Source organism: Pelodiscus sinensis, chromosome 2 (genome assembly GCF_052426305.1).
Source record: "Pelodiscus sinensis isolate ZL-2025 chromosome 2, ASM5242630v1, whole genome shotgun sequence".
In the NCBI taxonomy this organism is placed as follows: Eukaryota; Metazoa; Chordata; order Testudines; family Trionychidae; genus Pelodiscus; species Pelodiscus sinensis.
This window is the reverse complement of record NC_143053.1, coordinates 28706202-28732761: the sequence shown is the minus strand read 5'-3', so window position 1 is coordinate 28732761 and position 26560 is coordinate 28706202. Positions and strand designations below refer to the sequence as shown.

The 26560-nt window shown below is 37.0% G+C and overlaps 1 protein-coding gene across 2 annotated transcripts in view; it reads right to left on the bottom strand.

The window, feature by feature from the left end:
• CSMD3 (CUB and Sushi multiple domains 3) overlaps positions 1–26560 on the bottom strand; it is a 1180750-nt gene that overhangs the window by 359071 nt on the left and 795119 nt on the right. For both annotated transcript variants that reach the window (XM_075920204.2, XM_075920205.2), the window contains 3 exons: positions 23741–23932; positions 16385–16511; positions 15467–15669 (listed from right to left, as the gene is read on the bottom strand). In XM_075920204.2, coding sequence (XP_075776319.2) covers positions 15467–15669; positions 16385–16511; positions 23741–23932 — 522 coding nt within the window. The remainder of the gene's footprint in view (positions 1–15466; positions 15670–16384; positions 16512–23740; positions 23933–26560) is intronic.

The following is a 26560-nucleotide window of genomic DNA, read 5'->3' as shown; positions in this document are numbered from 1 at the left end:
TCCCTCCACAACTGTTGGGAAAAGTGTGTCCTGCCCCAACTCTCAGACAACCAGTGCCAGACTAACACAATCCCTCCTAACAGATCCTAAAAGGATGGTACAGCTCCACACCAGCCAAGCATTGGTCTCTGTATATCAAGCACATGTTAATCCTAAATCAGTTAAACTTGATTGCTCATCTTGTAACTTCAGGGAGTTAGCTGCCAACTGCCATGTCTGTTTTCCTTACTTTATATTGTCTTGTTTAACTTACTTTTGGCTCCTCCTTCCTTGACTAAATGAATTTGCAGCTAGAAATAAGAATTTACTGGACAAGGAATTTTTTTTAAAATAAAAAACTTGGGACACTAAAGATGCCAGCTACTCTACCATAAATAACATGACTGCTATTGAATTTGGACTTCTGAATTTTAAAATTTCCACTTCTAAAAGTCAGAGTTCATATATAAACTCATATAGGTAGTTTAACAATTTTCAGGCATCTACTGGAGTTTATCTGCTAGACTTTACATTTTGCTATTAATTTAGAATGTACAGTTTCATATTAAACAAACACTCTTCCTTTCATTTTAAAATATAAAAAAATATTCCCTCATATAGAAAAATAAGAGAAAAATCATGTATCAGGTCCTTAAGTCTCATTAGTATTCTTGAAAGAATAGAATCATCAGATTTTCCTTTGTTTAATGGGAATAGCTAAATGAGGTCTTGCATTTGTCTAATGAGGAGAATTTACCTCCAGTTCTTTAATTTAGGAAGGTTCTTAAAAATGGGGTGGGGGATCTCAGCTGCATTTCTACTGGCAATTTATGCACCCCTTGCATTCTATAACATGGTTTTCAAAGCAAACCAAGTAAATTCTTGTTGTACAGTATAAAACTTGGTATTGCTTCACATTGTACACCTCCTTTACTTAAAAAAGACAGAAAGACTTTCATCAAAGAGACACTATAAAACAATCTGGGTCAGATGATTTGTAGTTTTATGTCAATTTAATTTTCTGTAGAGGCTAGATTTATGCTTACTTTTAAGTCTATGGAAGAGGAATGAACCCAGGAAAAGGAGTGGACACTAAACAGGTCTTGCCTCAAGAGTCACATACAAATTCCATGACTGAAACAAACTAGTAATTTCTCATTTAAATTTTGAAGATAAAAATAATTTACTAAACAATATTGATTTTTTTTGCGTTGCTGCATATGTTGGGATCCAATTTGTGTACTTTAACAAGAAAAGACTGTTTAGTTTTATGACAAGAAAAGCTGGCACCCCTTGAGTTATTTTTCTGCTAACCTATCAATTACTAGGTCTGGATAATCAAGACTGCTTGTTAAACAATATTTTGGAAGTTTTATTTCCTTTTCAGTAGTAATAATAGCTTTTCAACTATTCAGCCACAAACCAGTACATCAGGTTGGCCAAACTGCAACTTGTGAGCCACATGCAGCTCTATTATAATTAAAGAATGGCTCCTAGAGGCCACCATGCCCCCTGGCCCTTCTCTGCCTAACAGAGGGTATGTCTACACTACCCTCCTAGTTCGAACTAGGAGGGTAATGTAGGCATACCGCACTTGCAAGTGAAGCCCGGGATTTGACTTTCCCGGGCTTCATTTGCATAAACTGGGCGCCGCCATTTTGAAATCCCTGCTCGTTCGAACCCCGTGCCGCGCGGCTACACACGGCACGAACTAGGTAGTTCGGACTAGGCTTCCTAGTCCGAACTACCTAGTTCGTGCCGCGTGTAGCCGCGCGGCATGGGGTTTGAACGAGCAGGGATTTAAAAATGGCGGCGCCCAGTTTATGCAAATGAAGCCCGGGAAAGTCAAATCCCGGGCTTCATTTGCAAGTGCGGTATGCCTATATTACCCCGCTAGTTCAAACTAGCGGGGTAGTGTAGACATACTCTTACTGACAGAGAGAGGAGGTCAGGGTTTCTGCAAGGTTCAGAGCTTCAGCACTGCAGGGCTTGGCTACTGCAGCCCCAAAGCTTGGTAGGAACTTCACATGAGGCAGAGGCCTCAGGTACCACTACTCCACTGCAGGGGGGGAAGCTTCAAGCCCCAGCAAGTGATCCCATAAGGCTGCAGCCCTGAGCCCTGAAAGGCACACCTTGCTCTCAAAGTTATGAAGATTATCATAGGCAACTCAGAGGGTCAGTAAGTTTGGCCACTCTTGTACTAGACAGTTGACAGATTTGTGGGCCAGATGATGTATGGATACTGCCCAGGTTTTACCCCATCCAGTCGGCCATGCTTGTGATGCTTTTTGAGTTTTGTATTGGTATCTGTATTAAAAATATATTTTTAGGTTTGGGAGATATAATCAACAGTTCTACCTGTTTTCTCCATTTAAAAGTATAGGGAATCTCATTCAAAACCAAGGGCTCTTTGAAGTGTACTGGATACAGAAACAAAATGTGAAGAAAACTGATAAGAATATTTCTATTAGAAGTTAAAAAAAAAGTTAATATTTTCTCCTCATTTTTCAGCAAGCATTATTTACAACATTGATTAGAAAAGGTAGTCTTATGTGTTGTTCTATGTGTGAAATAGTATAGTTTTAAAATACACTCAAATGGAATGAAATCACAAATGGTATATTCAAATTTAGTAATCTGGTAATAAGTATTATTTTTATTTCCTCCCAGATTCCATTTTCTGCTGTAAGAATCAGAGATGGTTAAAGTCTACCTAAAAATAAAGTATTATCTTTGTGTGTGTATAAATATATCTGTCAGTCTTAAAAGATCTTGTGCTTGTTCTACCCAGTGTAATTAACAGTTCTTGTATTTCTAATATTCATAATTTATTTGTTTATCAACCTGTGACAATACCCACTTTCATCAGTCAAATATTAAAATGTAATAAATATAATTTCAGTACAGTCAAAGAAGGTAAGTAACAAGTCATTTGTCTCGTGTTTGTTTTGAAGGGGGAAAGGAAAGGGTCAGAATCCTAGTAAAATAAAATAGTCCAGGTTAACAATTCTAGAACAGAGAAGCATATTTTATCTAGGGCCAGTTGTAAAATAATAATAATAATAATAATAATAATAATAATAATAATAATAAATAAACACCAAACAAATCAGCAAACAGCAGTCTAACTATGCACATGCAGGAGACAGAAGTGAGAAAATATCTATTCTGTTCATCCTCATGCAATCTATGCATCACTTGGGAATATGGGTTATTTTAATACCACTCCTCGTACAACTTTCCCAACAGCTTCTTTTTATAAATTCTAGTCTACTTTTCCCAACCTGTTTTTTTACTGTTTTTCCTTTTATGTGTCTGACACTTGCTCATCATGAATGCTTTTTTCTGATTTCCTTTTATCTTTGCTTTCTACCTCTCTATTCTCTTTTTCTTCTCATCTTTCACCTTTTTTATTTCCTTTCTTCCTTCCACCACTATTTGTTTTCACGTGTCCAGGTGCCTTCTAGCGGTATTGAAAGGCTCCCTCTCTATTAGCTGTTCAGTTCCTTCAATCACTTCTTTCATCATTCTCCATGAAAATTTGTGGAGTAAGCACAAATTCTAGCAACAATAAAATCCCTTATAACCTTGCTATCACACCTGCAATGCAGTCCCAAAAGAAGTTTTCCTGCAAACTGAATGGAGCTGGTTATTGCATCTTATCATAGATGCTTGTGATCGACCATAAAGCTCCTTGAGACATGCTCAATTAAAAATGGTATATAAGAATAGCCTGCATTAAATTCTATTTTTGGTGGTAATTAATTAGTGGCACATAAAAAATACCCCTGCTGTTCAGAGCTACTGAACTTTGTAGTAAAGTTATGAAACATACTCACAGACATGACATTGGACAGGGCTCTTTTTCTCTTATCTTACTGAGGAATACCAAAAGAAACTACTTCTGACGAAGTGGGTCTTTGCCCACGAAAGCTTATGCTCCCACACTTCAGTTAGTCTATAAGGTTCCACAGGACTCCTTGCCACAATTACAAAGAGAGTCTGTAGAACTGGAATTTATCTACAGATCTTACAAGATTACCCTGGGCCTAAACAAAGACATTAACTGGTTGGCACATTACAAAACTGATTTCTCTTGCTATTAAAATCTACATTTCCACATTAAAAACTATGTTTGGGACACAGCCAACCCACTTAATTAGTTTAATTAAAAGGGGTTTTACAATTTACAAATACTTCTGCTGCTGTTATATAGATCTCTTGTTTTCTGTTATTTCTACTCCAGTGCATCTGATGAAGTGGGTTTTCACCATGAAAGCTCATGATTCTACATATTTTGGTTAGTCATCAATGTGCCAGAGAACCACTCAATATATACTGCTGCAATTTATGTTTCATATAGAAAAAGGACTCTCATACAATGTTCATTTTAATAGCTATCACAGATCCATTCCGCTCAATGGGAGTCTGTATAATGTACGTGTGTGTGTGTGTGTGTGTGTGTGTGTGTGTGTGTGTGTGTGTGTGTGTGTGTGTGTGTGTGTGTGTGTGTGTGTGTAGTATGATTCACATGTTTGTTTGGCCCATGGTGGGGTTTCAGAGGGTTTTGGAAAGTTTTACACCACTGTCACCCAGACAGGAGACAACAACCAAGATTAGCTAGACTAGGTTTGAACAAAATGCTGTCTGCTACAGTTCTATGCTCTAGCCATTGCAATGATTATAATTTAGAAGACAGGAATTGTAGAAAACTAATAAGGGAAGCAAAGGGACTCAAGAAAAAAAATCTATGACCATAAAAATTAAGGAAAATAAGGAGGAAATGTTTTTTTCCTATGTATTAAGAACAAAAATTAAAAGAGACTAACAAAAGTATAGGCCTAGTTACTAGATGGAAATGGTAAGATTATCAATAATAATAATGCAGAAAAAGTATTGGAAAAGTATTCAGTAAATATTTCTGTAATTGGGGAAAAGCCTTATAATGTACTCTTCTCATAAAGATAATGATGATGGTGACAACAATACATTTTACATTTCAGTAGGAACTTATTATGTTAACCAGGAGCTACTAAAACTCTCAGAAGGGTAGCCATGTTAGTCTGCAACTGAAAAAAAATAATGAATGGTTCTGCAGCCCATTAGAGACTAACAAAAAATGTAGATGGTATCATGAACTCTCATGGGCATAACCCACTTCCTCACTCCTACGTGAACATGCCACATTAAGTATGAGTGAGGAAGTGGGTTGTGGGTTTTTTTTAGTCTCCAAGGTGCTTTAGGAACTACTAAACTTAGATATTTTTAAATCAGCTGATCCACGGATACCTAGCATCCAAGAGTTCTAAAGGATTTGGCTGAGCAGCTTGCTAAACCATTAAGTTTTATTTTTTATAAGTCTTGTACCACTGTGGAAATATCAGGAGAGTAGAAAAAGGCTGTAAAGAGTAAATGGGATCTTCACAGATGTTGCAACTGTATAGCATAGCTTTGGGTACCACATTATGGTAAGTGTATGAATGATTTAAGTAACACTGTGCCCAGGGATTATATGTAACTTTAGGAAAGGACTGCCACAGCTCCATCAGGAATGAAACCAGTGAGGGACAGCCAAGCTAAAACACATTGGTTATTTCCAGAGAGATGTCAATTACTGGGATGATTGCATAAATTGGTTCAAACTATGTAGGTGATCGAAGTGATAGGTAAATATAAGATTTTTTTAAATCAAGATTAGTTTTTATTTTTTTAAAGATAGGCTCTAGTTCAAAATAAATTATTTGGGAGGAAATTCCCTGACGCAAGTTATAAGAATATAAGACTGCCCGTAATGGGGCAGACCAAAGATTCATCTAGCCTAGTGTTCAGTCTTCTGACAGATTCTTCATAGGATGTGAATAGAATAGGGCAGTTTAATTCTCCCCTATGGTCCAGTCTCAGCTTCTAGAAGTCAGAGGTCAATCTAATTCTTTTTAATTCAGTTATTTTTTAATCCACTTGTATTTTTTGCTTTCACGACATCCCCTAATAAGAAGTTCCACAGGCTGACTAGAAGTACTTCCTTATGTCCATCTCCTTATGTGTAGGAGATCAGACCAGATGATTACAATGATCCTTTCTGGCCCTGAAATATATAACTCTATTAATCTACAAGGCATGGTATAAAATACATTGTCAGGGAGTCTTCAAATAGTCATATACTGAGGTATATTCTCGTAAATAAAGTTGATGTGTGATATCTTATTCTGTGTCTATGTCAATCATTTCTATCTCAGAAAGGAAATAACTTACTCCACGGGTTCAAAGGTTCCTGCCAATTCTGAAGCCATGACAATTTGTTATTTGACTGTTACTTCCAGGAGATGACAGCTCCATTTATATACAATAAAGCTATTTTTTCAACATGGCACTACAGGTGTAATAATGGACTCTACCACTGATGGAGTCCATTTGTAAAATGTCTAAAGACTACTTGCAGTAAACAGTGATTTATAGAGGTTTTTGAGAGCATGGACACGGTACTGTAATTAAAGGGTCTGAGTCTTTTCTTTTATACTGGTATAAATCAGGAATAAGACCACTGAATAGGTACCAAAGTGTTTTGGGATTTTTGTTTTGTGCCTCACACTTGAGTTAACACTTGTATTAAAGTGTAGATTTCAAATTTCACTGCATCTTTAATATTGTCTAAATTGGAATTTACCATCTCAAATCCAACTTTTAGAAGTTGCAAAGTGGCCACTGTACTATCAAACTGCACCAGACATTGCTGTTGAATAACTGATTAAAATATGTTTTTAACTACTTTTTACTTCTGTTGATCCCATACAGATTTGGCAGCAATATCAAGAAAATCATGAGCTTAATTCTGATTGTAATTTGTGTATGCGTGTGCATGTGCGTGCATGTACGTGCTGTTTCCCAAGTTTTAGAGTATTTAAGTTTGCAGAACTGACAGTCATTTAACTTCTATTTATAATTGTAACAGATTCCTTGCTATTGTCCTGGTTCCAAGCTGTAGTGCTTAATTATTAATTAATATTATTAATATTATTATTAATAATAATAATTTCCAGATGTAATTTCTTTATTTTAAGAAAGAAAATAGATGGATAGCAGGCATGGGGTTAGCACATTATAATCAATTGTTTTTATTTGCAAATGTATTACAAATGGCTTTCAACAGGATAGATTTTATTTCTAAATGTGGTCAACTTTTTGAAATTGCACATATCTAACCAGCCAGATAAGCACCAACTGAGCTTGTTTTTAGCATATCCAAACTGGTTTGGCTAAAATATGATTGTAGGCCAGGGTGCTGGAATATATTCCATGCCCCCAAATACCTTGGGGAAAGCAAAAATAGTTCATGGCCCATATCAAGTCTTATTGAACAATTTTAAGTGCTTTTTTTGGTCCAATGTAGCTCATAGTTACATCTCTTTCTCTAAATGTGACTATGCACTACCAAACATTTTTTATTCCTTAAAATTTTTCCCACAGTTTTAAAACTACTGAACTTGAAACTCATCTGGTTTCAGATAGTAGGCTCAGCCAGGCAGATCATTTCCACTACTATGTCTGGAAATGAGCATAACTTGGATTGTCATACAGCACAAAGATCTCTCCGAGTCTATGGCAGGGTCTGAAATGGGGGCGCACTACTTGGGACAACATTTGATTCTTGCCCATAGTGAGGACACATACCTTCGTCTTCTCAAAATTGGGTGCCTAAGAATCAACCATGTTAGATTCCATCCTATCTTTAGTGTAGACCTGCCCTGAGAATTGTGTCAACTATCACTCACTTAATAATCTCTCTTCTTTGGAAAAGATTTTTAAGAAGGTTGTGATGGATAATACTGATTATATACCTGAATGCTGAAGAAGTGGGCTGTTCCTACAAAAGCTCATGATACAATCTACATGTTTTGTTCGTCTGTAAAGTGCTACCAGACTATTAGTTATTTTTTTAGTTTTTCCTGTTACAGACTAACTCATCTACCCCTCTGAAACTTCATATAAGTCTGGTTTTAGAATTGGAATGGAACAATATGGTATTGAAACTACTATAAGTGATCCTAACCCCATGCTTTATGAAAATGACTTATGGACATGAATATACATAACTCAAGGGTGCTTTGAGCAAATGCTTTCATATAACCTTGAATCTTCATGTCATGATCTGCTGGTTGTGTTTATCTTACTTTGATATGTGTATCATTTTTGTGTATAAAATTAAACATATGGAGTGGGGAATACTTTGTGGATTTTATGTGTGTGAATGAAAGCCATCATGTGAGGCCTCAGTGTCTGGCCAGTCATATGCAACTAGCCTTTTCTCCTTAAGGCTTAGCAGTGGTTGGTAGGGAGTGGCCAGGAGACTCCCCATACAATAAGGGCATTCTTTAAAAAAGAATAGGAAGGGAGGAGTCTTTTGTCTTTTGGCTGGGCTGCAGGAGGGAAGATGCCAAAGACCTCAGGGTGGGGAGACAACCCTGGTTTGGAGGAGCAGCTGGAAGGAGGTTTTAGGGTGAGTTTGAAAAAGTTTGTACTGAGGTTTCAGTGTAGAATTAGCTAAGAGTTTTTGTTTCTTTTGATTTGTAACCTACTTTGCTCTGCCTGTTCTCACTTATTATCAATTAAATCCTATGCTTGTACTTAATAAAATCACTTTTATTTTCTATCAGACCCAGTGTAAATGATGGTTACCTGGAGGGGCAACCAATGTGTACATTCTCCCTTTCATTGCTAAGGGGAGTTTATCCAGGTAATTCATTGGGTGTTTTGATCCCATTTGGGGAGTAGTATCCCAGGAAGCTGGGCCCTAAATTGCACTCTCCTCGGACCTGAAGAGGTTCAGTGTCTGTACTGTTTCTCGGGGTGCAGGGACCTCAGCTTGGGGTCTTGGCTGGGGGAGATCAGAGGAGCTGACCCAGCAGGACTGGGCAGTGAGAAATCCCAAAGAGTGGAAGGTGAGTGGCAGTGTCCATGTCAGCACCCCGGAGGCACCCTCAATGAGTCTTCTGTAACTTCACCCCATCACAACTGCATTGGTCAATACCATACCATTTTTAAATGCCCGGTAGTTCGGACTCCCTGCTCACAGCAGTCCGAATTAGGGGCTTTAGTTCGAACTACCTAGCCCATGCCGCGTGTAGCCGTGGGCAGGGAGTCTGAACTACAGGGAATTTAAAAATGGCGGCGCCCAGGAACATGCAAATAAAGCCCGGGATATTTTAATCCTGGGCTTCATTTGCAAGTTTGAATGACTACATTAGACACCCTAGTTTGAACTAGGGTGGCTAGTGTAGACATCTCCTAATATATCCTGCAATATATAACTATCTACCTACCCAGTTCCCATTATGTTCTGATATCCACAACTTCCAAATAGTTAGCAAGAATGCTAAATGTTGTGAGGTAGGAAAGTTCTGTCCCCAACGTATTGATGGGGAAATGAACAATGCAAAGCCTGTGTGTATGTCTATACTGTGATGAAACACCTACAGATGGCCTCATGGTGCTTGGACTATAGGTCTCTTTAATTGTGGTGTAGACATTCAGGCTCAGACTGGAGCTCAGAATCTGGGACCACATGAAGGGAAGGCTGGGCTCCAGCCTATACCTTAACATCAACAGTGCTATTATACAGTCCCATAGCTTAAGTTAAGCAAGCCCAAATTAGCTGACATACTGAACACCTCATGCACAACCCCACCTCATTGGAATGATTTAAATGGAGAAAAAAATACTAAATTAAGGACCTAAGCAAAGCCAGGTAAATCTTCCAGCAATCTATACTTTCAAAATGTTTTAGTTGTCAACATTTCAAAGTCATTGACTTAGCAATTTATTACTACGGCAACATTTTGACTTTACCACTTAGATCAAATGTCAACTTTAAATAGTTTAATGAAACAGAAATAATTAACAAAAGAGAAAGAATTAATAAGGAAAGTAAAGGGAACTCTGTTAGAAATAAAGCATAAAAGTAGTTACATTCACTATGGTTCTGCATTTGGGTCAGTACACAGATTTTTGTTTTTGCACTTCCAGTTTTGTTTTGTTTTATAGAAAACTATGAGCTTCTAGCATGATTTCCATTAGTAAATAAAGCCCCACTCATTCATCACTTGATTATTAAAGGCAAGATTTGTTATCTCAAACGTGTGCACATAGCTTGAAAAGAAAGATTGCTAGAGGATTTTCAGGATTCATGAAGATGCATTTTACAAAAGTAAAATTAAAATTTGAACTTCAAACTTTAGTTTGCAGGACAACGCATGACTAATTTAAAACCAAATGGTTCCCTGATTTAGGACAACCTGTTTATGACTAAGTCAACATTTACTCTCAGTTTTACAGTTGTAAATCTAGAGTAACTGAAATCAAGAGATTTGCTTGGACTTTATAGTGGTGTAAATGGGAGCTGTTTAGCTCAGTGAGATTGCATATGATTTAAGTCAGGACAGAGTTTCAGCCGTCGGGGTCCATTTTAATTAAAATTCAAATAAATATTCAAAGACTGACAGCTTTTACAGAGACAGGGCCAAGGAAACATTTTTTCCTTCTTTCACATTAGTTGCTGTCACATACTAAGACAATAACACTAAATACTCTGTCTATAAGCCACCAAAGGGGTGTTGTGTACAAATATTAAATCACAATATCTACCTGGCTAAAGAAAGCTTGTCCCACTTACCACTAATCTAAGAGTGAGGAAGAGCTAACAATTACTTCTGCTGCTAGTACCTATCACTAAGAGGTGACAGGAGTTGAAAGCTTGCCATGGGCACCAGTGTAACTAGCTGTAGCCTTACAAATGATTGCTAACTTGAAAGAGGGAGATGGACAGTGAGCGATTGAAGAAATAAATCCACAGAACTGCTTCATATGTTTAAACCTTTCAATGGTCAAGAAGCTCTTAACAAAACAAAAAACACAGTCCTAAAACTCAAGAGTCTATACATCAATGAATATTTGTGGGAAAAAAATCTCTCAAATTGCTGAAACCTGCACATGAAACAAAAAATGAAATGAATGGCTTAATTTGAAGCCTACTGATATCATTAGATCAGGCTCTGAAAGAATAGAGATGAGAAAAACTTTCTGCTACAGTGTAAAGCTCAGGAAGAAAATCTTATAATTTCTGTGTAAGTGGAATGAAATAGGGGTTATGTGTTAAGGAGAAACACTTGTACCAACAACACTGTAAAATGTAAAGAAAACAAACCAGTACAGAAAAGATATTTTCCTACTAATTCCAAATTGTTTGAAAACCATTTATTGTTAGCATAAAATAGCTAATATTTCTGCTCTTCAATATCTGACTTATAAGTCAGGTTGGCTTGTACTAAAACATTTAAGATATTCTCAGAAATCCATACTGAAATTTACTGAAGATTAAGGACAGCAGCACTAGATGTCTCTGCCAATGGAGAAATATAGCACAAAATTGAAAAATTTTCATTGCAGGACATCTTCCCAAATAGAATTGTGTGGGTGTATAGGCTTGTCCAAGGAAAGTAGAGAAGCAGAAATTCTGGAGGACATGTAGTCATGAATCAATGACCATAGAAAAATTCATTGCTAAGCCTGGGGCTCTGTAAATGCTTTCTACTAATTCAAAATTGTTTGAAAACCATTTATTGTTAGCATAAAATAGCTAATATTTCTGCTCTTCAATATCTGACTTATAAGTCAGGTTGGCTTGTACTAACACATTTAAGATATTTTCATATATGCATAAAATATGCATTTTAACTTTCAAGTAGGAATAAGAGACCTTCCGGAAAAGGGCTTATTTTCCGCAAGATCCCGTCTAGACTGGCGCTTTTCTCCGGCAAAACCCCGAGCCGGAAAAAAGCAGCAGTCATGTTCATGCAAATGTCGCGGGGGATATTTAAATCCCCCGCGGCATTTGCAATTCTGAAGTGTCTCATTAGCATCCCTTTTCCGGAAAGGGGTGCCAATGTAGACACAGCCAGAGGGCTTAACTCAAAATAAGCTATGCAAATGGAGCTATGTCAATTGTGTAGCTTATTTTGAAATCGGGAGCACCTACACAGCACTTATTTCAAAATAGAGCAATCTTTCTCTGACTTCCCTTACTCCACATATAATGAGGGCTTCAGGAGTTGGAGTGAGAAGTTCTCCAGCTTGACAATACTTCAAAATAACACTAGTTGTTTTGAAAGAATGTTGCTGTGTAGATGTACCCTCAAACATAGTAAACTCCTCCACCTTTTCTCCCATGCCTGTTCTTCCTGAACAGTTTATACCCTTCCATGACAGTGGTCCAATCATGTGATTTGTCCCACCAAGTCTCCATTGCTCCAGTCAAATCATAGTTCTTTGACTGTGTCAGGACTTCTAATTCTTGTAATTCCTGCTTGTTCCCCAGGCTTCTTGCGTTCATGTACACACATCTTAGATAACTATCTGATTGCCCTACATTCTCATTATGAATTGGGGGTCCTCCTCTGTTGTACCTTCCTCCTTGTGTTCATTCCTGATATTCCACTTCCCCACTTACCTCAGGGTTTAGGTCACCATCCCCCTACAAACCTAGTTAAAAGCCCTTCATCACCGAACACAGAGCTACACACAACTGATAGCGAACATGTGAGTATCCCATTACAATAATAAATAGCTAAATAAATCACTTAAGAGATTGTGAATAATTAAATATACAATTTACATTGTCACTGATTAAAATTAATAGTGAGCTAAAAGACATTGATAATCCTATCAGATACTCATAATCTGCATTTCAAGAAATGGCAAAAGTAAAATAAAAGCTATTACTTTTTGTTTGTTAATTATACCCTAAGAGAACCTGTGTTGTTATCATCTGTTTATTCAAGAAGCAGTAGACAATCAAAGAATATACATTGGAACCTGAAATTCTCTATCTCTTTCCCTCTCTCTCCTTATGTATTTATTTTAACTTACAGCAGAAGTTTAATTTTGTTTAGAATAGAAAACACAAGAATATGTACTCTATTTTTATTATATGGCATCTGAGGGAAAATATTGGATTTTTTGAAATTTTTCAATTTGTTGATCTGTTTATAAATTAAAATTTGTCAATTTCATAAATATTTGATGCATGCCACACACTATTTTTGATGTCTTCCTCACAGACAAGTTTGTGTGCAGAGGAATATGGGGTATGCAAGGGCCTTGGGCTAGATGAGGAATTGAGAACAAAACTAATAATACTTCAAATACAGGGAAGTAAACCTAGGTGAATCTCTGTTCCTATGAACTCTGGTTCATCACAGTGAAGCTCCATAGAAGGCTTCTCAGAGGGAATATCCTCTCTGCAATAGTTCTTTGCCTCTGCTTCTCCTGCAGTTCAAGCACAATTATCCCTCCTGACTCCATACACAATTCTCCTGTTCTCTGTGGTAAGCTTCATGCCCCCTCTGTTTACTATATGCTCCTCCACTGAGTAATTGAATGACCAAGCAAATCATTCTCCCCCATGTTCCTCCTCAAGATAGTACCCCAAACCATGACTAAGACAGTGATTTAGATTAAGGACTGAGAAGAAAGGCTGCATATGGGTAGATATTGGAGAGTGGTAGAGCAGGGCCCTGTGGTTAAAGAAGGGGGGGGCAATATTTTGAGGACTGTAAGAGAACAAAGTTCATCTGTGTGAGGGAGAGGAGCATTCAGGATATTGTGTGGGTGGCCACATGCCTGTAGAAACAGAATGGAACTGAGCAAGCACTTCCCACCACAAAAGCCGCTTGCATTCAATTTCTGCTAGTCATACACATCAAATCACAACTTCCCCCTACCGCCAGCAATTTAGCTTCGAGGTATTTGTGCATATGTGCATGCATATACATATATCTGAATATTCATATTCTGGAAGAACAAGAGAAGGGAAATAAAGGAGAGATAACACAACTATTAGTTTTAGACTTATAGCAAAGTGAGTGGAATTATTATCAAATAGACAGAAGCTGAGATAAGCATAGTTAAGGAATGTCAACATTGCTGAAGAAAATGTTATTACTGGATCTAATCTTGCAATACTCAACAGAAAAATACTCTTAGGCTTTCTTTGAAATCTGGTAGTCTTGCTTTAGTTTCAGGTCTCATAACTATTGGTTTATCAAAATAAAGGTTTGAAAAGTTATTGCTTGGAAAAGATAATAAAATATTATAAAAGTTAAACTATTTCTTTAGTTTAACCATTAAAATATGTATTATTGCCAAATGTACCTGGCATTGCTTGGATCCATAACACATCAGGAAGTGTGGGGGCTCAACACAGAGGGTAGGGGGCTCAGGGCAAGGGGTGGGAGGGCTTGAGGCAGAGGGCGGGGAGGCATGGGACTCTGGACAGAGGGCAGGGAGCTCAGGGCAGGGACTTACAAAGAAGTGTTCAGGGTAGGGGGGATCAGGGCAGAGAGTGGGGAGGTGTGGGAGGCTCAGTACAGCCCCAAGGTCAGCTGGAACTGTGCTGGCCTGATGGTGGCTCCTCCTGCCTGGGAGGGGCATGGTGGTGGTGGCTGCAGTCCTGGGCCCCAGCTGAAGGTTGATTCCCAAGCCAACTGGGCTGTCAGCAGGAGATGTTCTTCTCCTCTCTGGCTGCTGGTTGCGCCTCAGTGGGGCTCCTGGTGAGCGGGGCCATTCAGCGGTACCCCCCCCCCCTCCTTTTTGTTCCTCCATAGCCCCCTGTGGTACCTCTGCAATATAACTTCCCCCACAGTTGCTGCCCCTCTGTGGTCATTGTGGAGCATAACAATCCCTGCTATCAGACTCCTTCCATGCGATGGCAAACAATCAGATTCCAGGCACATCCCATTGTTCTGGCACAACCAAACCCTCACTTTGCTTTAACTTATGATTAGAGGAAGTGGTATACTGAAGTTGGTGGTCCTAGCAATTATTGTTTAGGAGGAGTTCTTGAACAAATAGATTCATAGACTGACAGACAGGCAGACTGAGAGATGCATATTTCTAAAATATATAGTAAGATCGTTTGAGTAATGGTTTAGAACCAGAAGCAAACTGTCTGATTCTTAAACCCAGCCGATGAAGCAAAGAAAGAAGATAAATAGTCAGTAGGAGAGAACTGTTGCTCTTTTTTCAGCGCCTCAAGCAATCCAAAGAATCTCTGCACACATCTTTCTGAAAGTAGTTATTCTAGCTCAATTCCTTCCTACATAAATCAGAGAAGGGTGCAATCATCAGCACTCCCATCTCAACCTCTTTTCTGACAAAACACTGGCCCTAGTTACAAGCATTCTTGCTGCCTCTCAGCTGCCCTTGAAGTCAAGACATCATTGCAAAAAACACAGATATTTTTTAACAATGGAAACAACTGCTGTCACAACAATGACAAAAATACAGTTTTATAATATGGATTATAATCTGGGGCTTTATTTTGCTTCTTTTGAAGTCTATAGAAATTATACCATTGTCTTTAGCAAGAGAAAAAACACCACAACAATTGGCTCAAGGAGTCCTATACAAAATTCTGTTTTATAAAGAATTAACTTACTTGAAAACTGGATGGCAAACCCAGATTTGCTGATATAAAAGTCTGTGTCAAACTGGATAGTCACTATATTGAGTGTGCTATGAATGCCATCTGGAATAAGAGATCCACTAATTTCCTTAAGTAGCATCTCATTTTCTGGTGGTCCATCCCAAACTCGTAGTATGTCATGTGATGCTTCAGTATCAAAAGCAAGAAACTGGAGGCTGTAAAGCATCAGGAGATTTCTGTCAGCTTTGTTGTTTTTGTCAGTAATGTCTCTTTAATTATAAAATTAAAACCAATGTAGCAAATCAGTCTGAATTTACACACAAATTCAGATTGACTTTATAAATATTACTCTTGAACCATAAAAGTAAAGCTGTGAACATACATTAAACACACAACATAATTTGATAATGATTTAACTATATGACTTGTTTTAAAAGAAAAGGACATTTCTTAATCACGTGAAAATGATATCATGTTATCTACATCAAATATGATCAACATAAATTAAAATGTACCAATATAATTCTTTGAGAAGTACATATGTTGTTTCTATCACGCATCAAATGATAAATTGTGATCAGGTGCTTGACTTAAAATTAATTACTGAGCTGCAATCTTCTCCTTTTTTTTCATATTGGTTCTTTGCAATGGCTCTAGTACCATGTACTCTATGTAGAGGCATATATTTGTGTCTTTTAATAACTACTGTTTCTAAAATTAATCATGCTATTTTAATTAATGAAATAATTTCGCTGCCTTAACTCTACAATTTCCTCATTCACAAGAGCAGTGACAATGAAATTATAGAGGGACTTAAACCAACATTATGGAGCTAAATTTTTCTTAAAAAAAAAAGCCTGAATCTACATTTTTGGTATTGGAACCTTCCTTATCTAGAATATAAACCCATATCTTCTTCAATTACAGTACCTGACAATATTTCCTGGATCTACTTCAATCATCCACATGCAACGCAGATTGTTGTCATAAGGAAAAGGATAGCCAGGAGATAAGATTCTTCCTGATGATTCTCCTTTAAAACGACCTCCACATTCAGCTAATAAAAAAACCATTTGAAGAACAAAGCATTTTTTATTACACATAATTCTCCAAACTATGTTTATATATTGCTAACAATGAAAAAAGTATTTTAGGATTGAACATACTTTATGAAATGCAAAACAGAAGGAAGATTTAAAATGTTTTCAAAATATAAGATATTGGTGTATTTATTACTCAGATGTTTATATATTTTGCTACAGTTTTTATGCTTTTCTGATAATTTTGAAGGCAATACAGTGATTAGGGAACATACCATGCCATTTACTCATAGACTCATAGACTTCAAGGTCAGAAGGGACCATTATGATCATCTAGTCTGACCCCCTGCACAATACAGGCCACAGAATCTCACCCACCCACTACTAGAATAATCCTCCCACCTATATCTCAGATATTGAAGTCCTCAAATGATGGTTTAAAGACCCCAAGATGCAGAGAATCCTTCCACTAGTGACCTGTATCCCATGCTACAGAGGAAGGCGAAAAACCTCCAGGGCCTCTGCCAATCTACCCTGGAGGAAAATTCCTTCCCAACCTCAGATATGGCGATCAGCTGAACCCTGAGCATGTGGGCAAGACTCACCAACCAGACACCCAGAAAAAAGTTCTCTATAGTAACTCCTATCTTCCCACCATTGGCCTATTTACCACTGATAGTGAAAGGTCAATTAATTGCCAAGATCATATTATCTTATCAAACCATCCCCTTCATAAACCCATCTAACTTAATCTTGAAGCCAGATAGGTCTTTTGCCCCCACTACTTCCCTTGGAAGGCTGTTCCAGAACCTCACTCCTCTGATGGTTAGAAACTTTTGTCTAATTTTGAGTCTAAACTTCCTAATAGCCAACTTATATCCATTTGTTCTTATGTCCACAATGGTATTGAGCTTAAATAATTCCTCTCCCTCCCTGGCATTTATCCCTCTAACATATTTAAAGAGAGCAATCATATCTCCCCTCAGCCTTCTTTTGGTTAAGGTAAACAAGCCAAGCTCCTTGAGTCTCCTTTCATAAGACAGGTTTTCCATTCCTCGGATCATCCTAGTGGCCCTTCTTTGTACCTGTTCCAGTTTGAATTCATCCTTCTTAAACATGGGAGACCAGAACTGCACACAGTATTCCAAATGAGGTCTCACCAATGCCTTATATAACGACATTAAAACCTCCTTATCTCTACTGTAAATACCTCGCCTAATGCATCCCAAAACCGTATTAGCCTTTTTCACGGCCATGTCACATTAGCGGCTCATAGTCATCCTGTAATCAACCAGGACTCCGAGGTCCTTCTCCTCTTCCATTACTTCCAACTGATATGTCCCCAGCTTATAACTAAAATTCTTGTTATTAATCCCTAAATGCATAACCTTACACTTCTCACTATTAAATTTCATCCTATTACTAGTACTCCAATTTACATGATCATCCAGATCTTCCTGTATGATATCCCGATCCTTTTCTGAATTGGCAATAAATACCTCCCAACTTCGTGTCATCCACAAACATTATTAGCACACTCCCACTTTTAGTGCCAAGGTCAGTAATAAAAAGATTAAATAATAATGGTCCCAGAACTGATCCCTGAGGAACTCCGCTATTAACCTCTCTCCAGCCTGACATTTCACCTTTCAGTATGACTCACTGTAGTCTCCCCTTTAACCAGTTCCTTATCCACCTCTCAATTTTCATATTGATCCCCATCTTTTACAATTTAAGCAATAATTCCCCATGTAGTACTGTATCAAATGTCATTTATTTTTAGTAAGAAAAACTCCTCAATGAAAACAATGCAGAACTTAGCTTAACAACTGAAAGTATGAAAGAGCCAAAAAACATTAAAAAGTAAAAGAAATGAAAGAATGAAAGAAAGAAAGAAAGAAAGAAAGAAAGAAAGAAAGAAAGAAAGAAAGAAAGAAAGAAAGAAAGAAAGAAAGAAAGAAAGAAAGAAAGAAAGAAAGAAAGAAAGAAAGAAAGAAAGAAAACTAAATAAATCCAGAATACACACAGAGAAAACAGAAGTTTGGGGTTGAAAAACAAAGCTGTAAAACTTTTCAACAAAGACATGTAATCATAGCAAAGCTATATTATTAATTAAAGGATAACAGAAGGTAAGCTACTTCCTATTAGTTGGCCTCAGCCAATCATTAATGAAACCTGAATAATTCATAATCTTTCTAGTCCACCTCTGAGAAAATCTTATTTTTATAAAGACCCTTCGGGCCTTTTAAATCTGTTTATTTTGCTTTCCTTCCTTTTAAATCACTCTAATGCTTTCTCTCTTGGCCACACCAATGCCAAAATAATGCTTTGATTAGATCTTTTGGTGTAGTTAAAATGCAGTTCAATTTTAACTTAACATCATCTAAAATATTTAGTTGGGAGATTTTTTAGCCTATGATATATGAGCTTTATGACAACATTTAATCGAAACAGCACTCTTGACTGATTTCCCAACATAGTAGAAGCAAATTTTCAGAGACAGGTAGTCTCTTCAAACTTCTCATATATTTTTTTAGATATTTTTCCAACCTGATGACTCCTACAAGGTCTTTTGAAAAATATTTCTTCATGACTGTTTAAGTCAAAGAATGGGAATGATTGTTACTCTCACTTTTGAATGGGAACATAAAATGAGTGCACTATGAGTAGCATATTATTTGTTGGCAGAAGAAAAAATACAAATTCTATTTATTAAAAAAATATTAAAAATTCTATTCCAGATTTGAGAGTTAAGACAATGTGATGATGTTGCTCCCCCACCGATAAGGAATAATGTATGACATGATATGTTTGTGCAGTTGTCAAATTAAAATATTGCTGACTATGTTTTAAATTTTTGTTGTTATTTATTAATATAATAATAACAATTATTATTGTTATTTTTAACTCTGAGTTAATATTTATTAGCGATGAGGTAGGGCCTCAAACTTCAAGTCATTATCACAACTCTCTCTCTAATTCAAGAATGTAAGAATTTAAGAGTTTGGTATGGCATATTATAAAAAACAAACAAACAAACCAAAAAACCCTGGGCACAGCCACAAAGTCCTGTTTCAGATTTCATCTAACTCACAGTTTGAAGGCGACTGGATCTTTTGTTTTGATTTAAACCCACATCTACTTTAGAACATATTTGCTCCATCATAATTGCTGGACACAACTGAACACAACACAATTAGTGTTCTTCCTTTTCAATGTAGTTTAGCTGCAGTATTGGCTGGCTAGGTTTCATCATCTCTTTAACCAATTTCTTCAGTTTGTATTGTTCTTAAGACATCATTAAGCTCTGACTTTACACTTGACAACATGAATGGCCCAGAAGTAGCTATATGAAGGACATAGGATTTATAATGTATTATTTAGAGATATCCTAAATATCTTTGAACTCTGTTTTAGCAGGAATAAGCAATTATACTGGAGAATGTAGAATCAGACAACTTCAGTTTACAATTGATGTCAACACCTACTTTTCTTTTCCTCTTCTTACACCTTGTCTATAGACAAATCTCACACTGATTTTATTAAAGTTATTTTAAAAATCTATTTATCCATTCTGAACAAATTCCTTTATGCACACACTTAACTAGATTTATAAATAGCTTATAACAACTTAAACTCTTGTGTAGATAAACTTAATTAAGTGTACAACAAATTATATTTTCAAAAATAAACTGAATTTAACTTATTGAGCTAAGATATATCGATATAAACTAGCTGCCAATCCAATTAAATGTATCCATACAGGAGTTTGCAACAGTTTAACTAAATAGATTTTTTAAAAAATGCTGAACAGTGCAAGTGTTGTATGTAGACCGGTCCTTCCTGAAGTGGTTATACCTCACATTTTGTGATGTTCAAGGTGGTCAACATCATGAAAGTACTCCAAACTGCTAAGTACTTTACTTAGGAAGGAACAATCAGTTACACACATACACAATGAGAAATGACTGCCTACGATGAGTACCATAGACAGAGATTTGGAGGTCACAGCGAACAACAAGCTAAATATGAGTTAACAGTGTGACACTTACAAAAAAAGCAAACCTTATTCTGGGATATATTCACAGGAGTATCATAAGCAAGACATGAGAAGTATTTCTTCTGTTCTATTCTGCATTGATTAGACCTAAACTGGACTATTGTTTTCATTTCTGTGCGCCACATTTCAGAAAAAATGTGGAAAAACTGGAGAAAGTCCAGAGAAGCACAACAAAAACTATAAAAATTTCCAGAAAATATGACATATGAGGGAAGTTTGTAAAAGTTGGGTTTGTTTAGTCTGAAAAAGAGAAGACTGAGAGGGGACTTGATAACAGCTTTAAAGTACCAAGAAAGTTATCAAAAGAAAGAGGGATAAAAATTATTCTTCTTAACTTCTGAGAATAGAACAAGAAGCAATGGGATTCCATTGAAGCAAAGGACATTAGGTTGGACATTAGGGAAAACTTTCTTCATGTCAGGATGGTGAAGCACTGGAATAAATTCCCTTGGAAGTTTATAGAATCACCGCTGACCCACAGAAAAATCAGGCTGGGGCCACACACAAGTGAGAAGCAGGGGGATCTCCAATATTGGGGGGAAGCCCCAAGCCTTGAGGACCAAATACAAGCAAGCCTCCTTAGGTTCCCCACCTCTGCTTTATGGAATGTTTGTGAGTTGGTATGTGCATTCATCTCACTTTTAAAATCTATAGGCCATATTGTAAGGTAATATTTGAGTGTTTCTATTGTAAGCCTTTGTAGCTATATATATATAAAAGTGAGAGGGAAAAGATATTAATGAGCATGAAATATTACACTATGTCTACACTGCAGGGTTTTTGGACAAGAAGTCTTTGCGGAAGAGTTCTTGTGCAAAACCTTTTTGAACAAAAACACGTCTACACCTCAAAGAGCTTTTTCGGGTAGGCTCTATTTGTGCAAGAAACCCCTGCAGAACATCTACACATGCCTTTTTGCGCAAGAGCTGTAGCACAAAAAGGAGTTATGCCTTGTAGAAGGACGTATACCTACACTGCAAAAAGCCATCTGTTCTGTCGATTGACTGTAGATTTTCTTGCGCAAAAACACTCTTGAGGTATGGACTCTGCAGGTTTTTGTGCAAAACCAGGTGTTTTTGTGCAAAAACCTTGTAGTGTAGACATAGCCTCTGTGTTAGGTCCTGCCCAACAAGGAAGACCCATCAACACATAACTATGGTGGACCCTCAAAGAGATCAAAAGATTTGGTCCCCAGAGTTTAGGCTTGGTTAGCCATAAAGAATTTACTTAAAAAACAACAAATAGTCTAGTAGCACTTTAAAGACTAACAAAACATGTAAATGGTATCATGAGCTTTCCTGGGCACAAAATGGTTTGAATCATGATATAAGATGGCTGGCACATTATCAAGCAACCAAACTATGAAGGTGTTAGTGGTTCTTGATGTCTGTGTAGAATCTGATCTTGGTTATCTTCCTTTCCTAGTGCAAACTAATAGTTCTTGTAACTATTTAGTCTTTGAGATGCTACTAGACTAATTGTTGTTTTTCCTGTTACAGACTCACTCGACTATCCTGCTGAAGCTTATCTACTCACTGTCTTTTTTTCTTCCTCCCCTTATTTTTTTTCCTTCTTCCCCTCCTCTCCCCCTTTCCTCATTTATTCTTGGATCTGGACTTCCAACACTCCGGTAATCTGAAGAAGTGGGCTGTGCCCATGAAGATACCATCTACATGTTTTGCTAGTCTTTAAAGTCTACTAGACTATTTGTGGGGTTTTTTTTTAAGTTTTTCCTGTTACAGACTAACTCGGATACCTCTCTGAAGATAAAGGAGGTATACAGCTTTCTTATTATAGAAGTTTCTATTACATTTTGAAATTTAAGGCTAACTCATTTATGTGCCTATGTTTACCAGCTTTAATCCTGTAAATAACTCTCTTATTTCCTTTTCCTAGTTAATAAATCTGTGGATAATTTATTATAGGATTGGTGTAAACTTTTTCTTTGGTGTGAGATTTTAAGGTGCAATTAACCTGAAGTATGAGACTAATCTTTTCAGACTGGGGATAACATGAACATTGTTGAAATTGTTTGTGTAAGGGAGCATCTATCACAAAGGCAACCTTGACTAGGTGACAAGGGAGATCAGAGTACCTAAGAGGATTGTCTGTGATTCTATGGGTTGGCTGTTACAGTGACCGAGGAGTTTACACTTTAAAATGGCAGGTGGAAACTAAGTATAAATTAGGGTTTGTGTCCTCTTTCTTAACAGTCTGCTCTGAAGTTCATATTCTCTCTCTGGAAACAGCTTGTCAGTCTATATGGCTCGAAGATGGTACACTTGCTGCCCCAGGAAGGTCTTATCCAAAACATTCACAAGTTTTCAGGACCAACAAAATTGTGGAATATTTGTTGTTATGTTTACTAATAATTGATTTGAAAATAGATTTAATTCATGTTAATGGTATGCTTATCCTTGAATCCTGAAATGAATGACTGTGAGGAGGCATAATGCAAAATAAGACACCTATGATTTTTCACATAAATTAAGCTTGAGCATAAAGGAGCATGTGCAAACTTTTTGTCTGCCCTCTTTCCCCCTCCCCCCCCAAAAAAGCCTCATTGAAGCATGTGGGCAAAGAGGAACCCTGAAGGAGCCCTTGGCTTCTATCTAGACAGTGATAAATTACTAACCATTCCTCTTTCCAATTCCCAAATAAAGAGGAGTGCCTCTTTTTCACTCTAATATATCTGAGGCAACACACTATATGGCACCCTTTATAAAAGGCTGGTAGTGAAACCACAATCTAGCTCCTGATCCCCAGGTGTGTACTTCAATATTCCTAATATTTCTATTATTCAATATTTGAATTTTTAATATATATTGTTTTAAAAAATTACATGTGAAAAGTGCTTTATAACTGATCATATTAATAGAATATGCTTACTGATTTACAAATAGTTTAGCAAGTCAAGACCCCAGATATCTTTTCTAAGTTAACCGAGAGTGTTAAAAACAAGAAACTCATTTAACAATAATTTCTATTATGCACTTCTGTATTAATATTTACTTGCCTGATGGTCTAACTACAACTTTCAGATGCCAAGAAGTGATATAATTAGCAGGTTGGGACAGAGTTGCCAGATGGAACATATACCAAATAATCAGCCTTTAGAAAATATAATAGCATAAGGGTTTTTTTAACACAATGGAATTTTCATTAAAGTTAAAAAGAGTCTACTACCAATACAGGACGGCAGAGGATAGTCCCATGCCCTTCTCTCCCCTGTCATACACTTTAGAAGGCTACTTCCATGGAGTGTGTAACCTGGATTGCATCCATAAATGATGGTACTGCCAGCAAAATGGCCTTGGTCACTGATCTTGTATCCAAATTGTGGCACTCCAGGATCCTCACAATGTGATAGCTCAAAACCTGTAATAAGAGTAGAGTAACATAATTAAAACAATAACACACAATTGGGAATTTAAAGGCTTTTCTTTTAGTCTCTTCACAGAAAATTTGTATTTTTTTATTCAGCAACAAATTTAAGTTTCTTTTTTTAAAAATGGGACTAAAAATGATAGAAAAGTACAGGATTTTCAGAAAGAGCCTAAATTCAATTTTCAAAATATATTAGGGCACATAGAAGCCTAAAGCCATGACTCTACTTACCAGAGGATCGACATTCTGATGATCAGTCTTCCAGGATTCAATTTAGTATGTCTAGTAAAGACCCACTAAATCAAATGCTGAGGATGTTCTCATTGGTACCAGTACTCCTCGCTTTTCCTAGGAGTGAGGGAAGTCAACAGGAATATTTCTCTGCCAACTTCCCACTTTGGGGCTGCCTCAGAAAATCGATGCAAGGTACATTGACTTCAGCTATGCAATTCACATAGCTGGAGTTGTGTATCTTGCATCAATTTTCTCTGTCAGTGTAGACTTGGCCTTATATTATGTGTATGTTGCAATTGGTAGCTGTGACTGCATCATACATAGGCTAGTTAAATCAAAGCTATCTTAGGTAACAATGTCAGTGAAGTCACAACAGTGTAGGCAGCTGCAACTTGAATATATACCCAGAGTCTTTGATGGGCAAGGCTAAGCTTTGCAGCTGCAGCCTTGTGACTATTATTATTGGAACTAGCTTTGATCTTTAACACATGCTGAAACCATACTTCCTGTCCAAATGCAAGAGAGACATACCCTAAGTCTCACTAGAAGTTTTTGGAATTGTCTGTACAAACAATTATTTAATGGCAGTTTGGGGTGTAAATCTACCTCACACTAACCTGCCATGAGCTAAGTGGCTGGGTGGACCATGCTACCATGCACCAAAAGTTCTATAGTTTGTTTTAACCTAACCCACTTTGCAACAAGAGCAGATTTAAGCACATTGTGGTGATCTATTATGAGTGGCAGCAGGATCCAGACTGACATGATGGCAACCGCATTGTAGATTGATACCTCTATTGGCACATAATATAAATACCATCTATTTCTAAATATTACAATAATTTATAATACAACACTAAAATTAATTGTCCAATTATTATGATGACACTTTGGTTTAGTTTGACAATGAATGTGTAGGCGCTCAATAGCAAAATTGCAGAGCTTGGTTGTTTGTTGCTATTTTCTTTTCAAGCTTTAATATAAAACCATCTCCTTTACCAAGGCCACATATGTCTGAATACAAAGTAGCACTTTCATAATAGTTAAATGAGTAAAGGTTTCTATTCTAATCCTGCTTTTAGTAGCTCGGAACTTTCAGAACTTAAGGATTGAAAGATATAGGCTGATCTCAGACTGAAGATGAATTGTTCAGGAAAGTGTGCACTAAAACAGTTCTGTCACTTTTGAGAAAAAGGGGAGTAGAATAGTGAAATAAAAAAAAGCACATCTGTAAATTACAAAATACCAGGTGAGGGTAGAAAATTGAAACACTGCCAAAAATACAGAAATAGAACAAGGTCATGCAAGTGTTCTAGTGTAAATGGGTTTTGAGCTGAGGATAGGAGAATCTAGGAATCTCATTCTATTTGAACACATGCAAAATTTAATAATACTACTTAGCTCATAATGTGCATATGTAGCAAGGGCATGTGGTTCATGTGACCCTGACATTCCCACATATGTCTGAGAAAGTAATAAAGAAAAGGTTTTCCTCCAAGATTGTGTCCACCAAGTCTCATATTGTGGAACTGTGCTGACTGGTTGACAACTTTGTGAGCATTCTCTCTCTCTTCTCAATTACTGAGCTGTGTTTATTAATGGTCAAGAATTTTCATTTACTTTACAGCAAAACTGTTTAGATGCAGATTGAGCTATATATTGATATGGTAACAGAAACATGTCTTGGTAGGTTACATGCTGTGTCATTTCTATTGAGTTTCAGCCAGTATGGCTCTTTGAGAATATGGAGATAACAGGGACTTTCATGCCAGAACCTGTGAGTTAGATCATTGTTCTGCCTTACTGTTGAAGTCTAGGAGTGAAGTACTGAGCCCCACTATTGGCCAAGATTTTCACTGTTACTCTGTGAGTATGGGGAATAGGTGGTATGCCAGAAAGTTTTCATTTAAAAGTCCATGTTTAAGACTCTAACTGTTGATACTGACATTGTAGCTAATTGCTTGTATCCTATCTCCTATTTCCAGGGAAAGTCACTGAGGCTATGTCTTCACTGAGAGTTCTTCCTGCAGAAAATATGATAATGAGGGACTCATTAGCATAAGTCGCAGTCTCATGCTAATGAGACTGTGACTTATACTAACGAGTCCCTCATTAGCATATTTGCTGCTGGAAGAACTTGCAGTGAAGACATAGCCTGAGAGGGCTATGATTAGAAATGGTGAATAATTATAAGTTTAGTTCACTGGCAGTTCTGATTTTTTTAAAAAGTTTTGCTATGGATCAAATAAAAAATAAATATTCCAGCAATCAAAAAGAAAAAAAAATGTTCTTCAAGCTCTTTTCCAAAACAAAGCAGAATTAGATTCATAATATACTGGGGGGAGCGAGAATGGCAACCACCTCCTTCATAAATTTTAGTCCAGT